At 37.1% G+C, this 3,037-nt stretch overlaps 2 protein-coding genes across 3 annotated transcripts; both read left to right on the forward strand.

Moving 5' to 3' along the window:
- The first annotated feature begins 269 nt into the window (after nucleotides 1–269).
- LOC125855015 (uncharacterized) lies at nucleotides 270–1,903 on the forward strand. The gene is made up of 4 exons (XM_049534646.1): nucleotides 270–671; nucleotides 756–967; nucleotides 1,074–1,713; nucleotides 1,778–1,903. Exons 1-4 carry the CDS (start codon nucleotides 270–272, stop codon nucleotides 1,901–1,903), a joined length of 1,380 nt encoding a protein of 459 aa, XP_049390603.1.
- A 241-nt stretch (nucleotides 1,904–2,144) lies between these two features.
- On the forward strand, nucleotides 2,145–2,833 carry LOC125847864 (uncharacterized). Of its 2 annotated transcripts, none has more exons than XM_049527581.1 (2): nucleotides 2,145–2,350; nucleotides 2,440–2,833. In XM_049527581.1, the coding sequence occupies exons 1-2, from the start codon at nucleotides 2,174–2,176 to the stop codon at nucleotides 2,689–2,691; spliced, it is 429 nt and encodes a 142-aa protein (XP_049383538.1). In that variant the 5' UTR covers nucleotides 2,145–2,173; the 3' UTR covers nucleotides 2,692–2,833. The 2 variants fall into 2 exon arrangements, with proteins under 2 accessions (XP_049383538.1, XP_049383546.1); XM_049527589.1 differs by having other exon boundaries at nucleotides 2,145–2,302; nucleotides 2,440–2,806.
- Nucleotides 2,834–3,037: the final 204 nt, after the last annotated feature.

The following is a 3,037-nucleotide window of genomic DNA, read 5'->3' on the forward strand; positions in this document are numbered from 1 at the left end:
AGACTTGTCCTTGGTTGTTGTGTGCAAGTAAGGATAAAACTAGTGGAGATGTCATTGTTAAAACATACAACCCTGTCCATAAATGTTTGACATCAACTCATAACTATCTTTGCAACTCAAAGTTTTTGGCCACCAAATACAAAGAAAGAATAACTCAACAGCCAAACATCAGCATTGTGTTGTTGAAGGACATTATTAGAAAGGAGTTGGATATTAATGTTGGTAGAACAACAGTGAGAAGAGCTAGGACTAGAGTGTTACAAGAGATCATGGGTGATCACATTGTGGAGTATGGTAAGATTTTTGATTATAAAGATGAAATTTTAAGGAGTAATCCAGGTAGTACTTGTGTAGTGAAGGTTGGAGAAGAAGATGAAACTGGGCAGAAAATTTTTGAAGGATTTTATGTTTGCTTCAATGCTTTAAAGAAAGCATTTTTTGGAGGTGCTAGGAGGTTGATTGGTTTTGATGGGTGTTTTCTCAAAGGTGTGTGTAAAGGCCAGTTATTAGTGGCAATTTGTAGAGATGGAAACAACCAAATGCTGCCTATTGCTTGGGCAGTTGTTGAAGTTGAGAATCAGTTTACCTGGACATGGTTTCTTGAACTAGTGAAGAATGATCTTGACCTTGGAGAAGGGCATCAATTATCCATCATTACTGATATGCAAAAGGTAATTATCTTACTGATCTTACTGTTGTATTGTTGTTGAGTTTTGCATTTTAATTATTCTTTTTCTATTATGTTGGTTTGTTAGGGACTAGAAATTGCTGTTGAAAATGTATTGCCACTGGTTGAACACAAAAAATATGCAAGACATGTTCTTGCAAATTGGTGTAAAAACTGGAAAGGAGTTGAAAGAAGAAGAGTGTTTTGGAGGATTGCTAAATCCACATTTGAAGCTGAGATGAAGGATAATATACAGGCAATGAAGAAATTAGGACAAGAATGTTTGGATGATCTTTTATGGTACAACTTGAATACATGGTGCAAGAAATATTTTCAAGACTATACCAAATGTGATTGTGGACAACAATATGGCAGAAAGCTTTAATGCTTGGGTACTGCCTGCAAGGTATAAAACAATAATCACAATGCTTGAGGAGATAAGGGTGAAGATGATGAAAAGAATTGGTGATTTGAGAGAGTTCTTAAACACTTGGATCACTGATATATCTCCTATGTCTTTGAAGATTTTGCAAGAAAATATTGAAAAGTCTATGCGATGTAACTTGACTTGGAATGGAGAAAGAGGTTTTGAGATTAAACATCATGGATTTACACATACTGTGGACATTGTTAGTAGGAATTGTAGTTGCAGATCCTGGCAGCTCAGGGGCATTCCTTGTCCTCATGGTGTTGCGGCCCTTCATTACAAGGAGTTGGAACCAATCCATTATGTGGCTAGTTGTTATAGCAAGGAAACGTACCTCAGCATATATGCCCATTTTATTCAGCCAATGAATAACATGAAAATGTGGCCAACATCAAATAATCCAATTGTAAAGCCACCAAAGATCAAGAAGTTGCCTGGAAGACCAGGTAAGGTTAGAAGAAAGGAGGCAGATGAAAGCAGAAAAACTGGAAAGCTTAGCAAAAGAGGTGCTAGTATGACTTGTAGCAAATGTGGTACACAAGGACACAATAAAAGAGGATGTCCTACAAGAAACCAAGCTGGTTCAAGTCAATCAACTGAACCATCTTATCAGGCAAAGGTACTTTTATTTGTTACTTTCAAATGTAAGTTATATGTACATGTATTGATATATTAATAGACAGGCTACTGAAAGTGGTAGAGGAAGAGGCACAAGAAGAGTAGCAGGAGGCAGAGCAAGGGCTAGTAGTTCAACTCAACCACCTAGAGCCTCTTCACAGGCCACCACAAATAATGAAAGTGGTAGATAAAGAGGCACAGGAAGAGTTTCAAGTTCTATAGGTGTTCCAACTCAATCACATGGAACTGCTACAAACACAGAGGTAATATATCTAATTATTATATCATTTTTAGACAACATAGATATGGTTTAATATTTTGGTTTCAAAGTACAGATTGTAAATGGTAGAGGGAGAGGTAGAGGTACATGTACAAGTAGAGGTAGAGGTAGAGGAACAGGTAGAGGAAGAGGAATACCTCAAGAAAGAAATGTGAATGAAGGACTAGGTAGAGGAAGAGGAATGACTCAACATAATCAAACTAGTTCTGAAGCAACCTGTAGTGGAAGAGGCCTAGAAAGAGGGAAGAGACCAGTAGAACATGAGGACAACAGTGGAGGACAAACAAGACCTTTTAAAAGGCCAAGAATGGTAGGTGTTGGCATATACCAAGCTGAAGATGGATTTACAACTCTCAATGTAAGTTTACAATTCTCAATGTAAGTTTACAATTGTCAATGCAAGCCTAAATGTCTTATATTTGAATGTGTATTTATCTGACTAAGCAGCCTGGATTGCCAAGTAGAAGAGTCATCAATACTGGTACAAGAGTGACAAAAAGGGCTGATGTTGTTACTGGTGATATTGGCTACACACCAGTACGTGGATTCAAATGGAAGGGGAAGACAACTATTACCAGTAGCAACCTAGAAAGAATGAGGGCTGAAAAGGTTATCCAAACTAGGTCTGCAGCTGCTGCTACTGCTAATAGCCAAAGCCAAACAACTTCAAGTAGGAAGACTTCTGTGCCATGGAAGTAGGGCATTTTGATGTTGTCCTGTTCATTTTGACAAACAAAATTTAATTATGTATATTTTGGTGCTGTTTTTGGTTGGAATCAAACTCAATTTTGCGTGTAACCAAACAAAACTTGAATGATTATGTTGAAATGAAGTCCTTTTTTTGATCAGTTTTGTTGTTGCCTTTTTATTTGTAGTTGAACGTATTTTTGAAGTTTCTCAAATGGTTGCCACAATAATATAGACAAGAGAACCAAATACATTAACAACTTGTTCAAATCATAACTATTTCAACAACAAAGACCAACAATAACTTGAGCATTCAGCAAGTTCCATCCCTCAAGTTACACACACCTACAACTAGCAA

Source organism: Solanum stenotomum, chromosome 1 (assembly GCF_019186545.1).
Source record: "Solanum stenotomum isolate F172 chromosome 1, ASM1918654v1, whole genome shotgun sequence".
NCBI classification, from domain to species: Eukaryota; Viridiplantae; Streptophyta; class Magnoliopsida; order Solanales; family Solanaceae; genus Solanum; species Solanum stenotomum.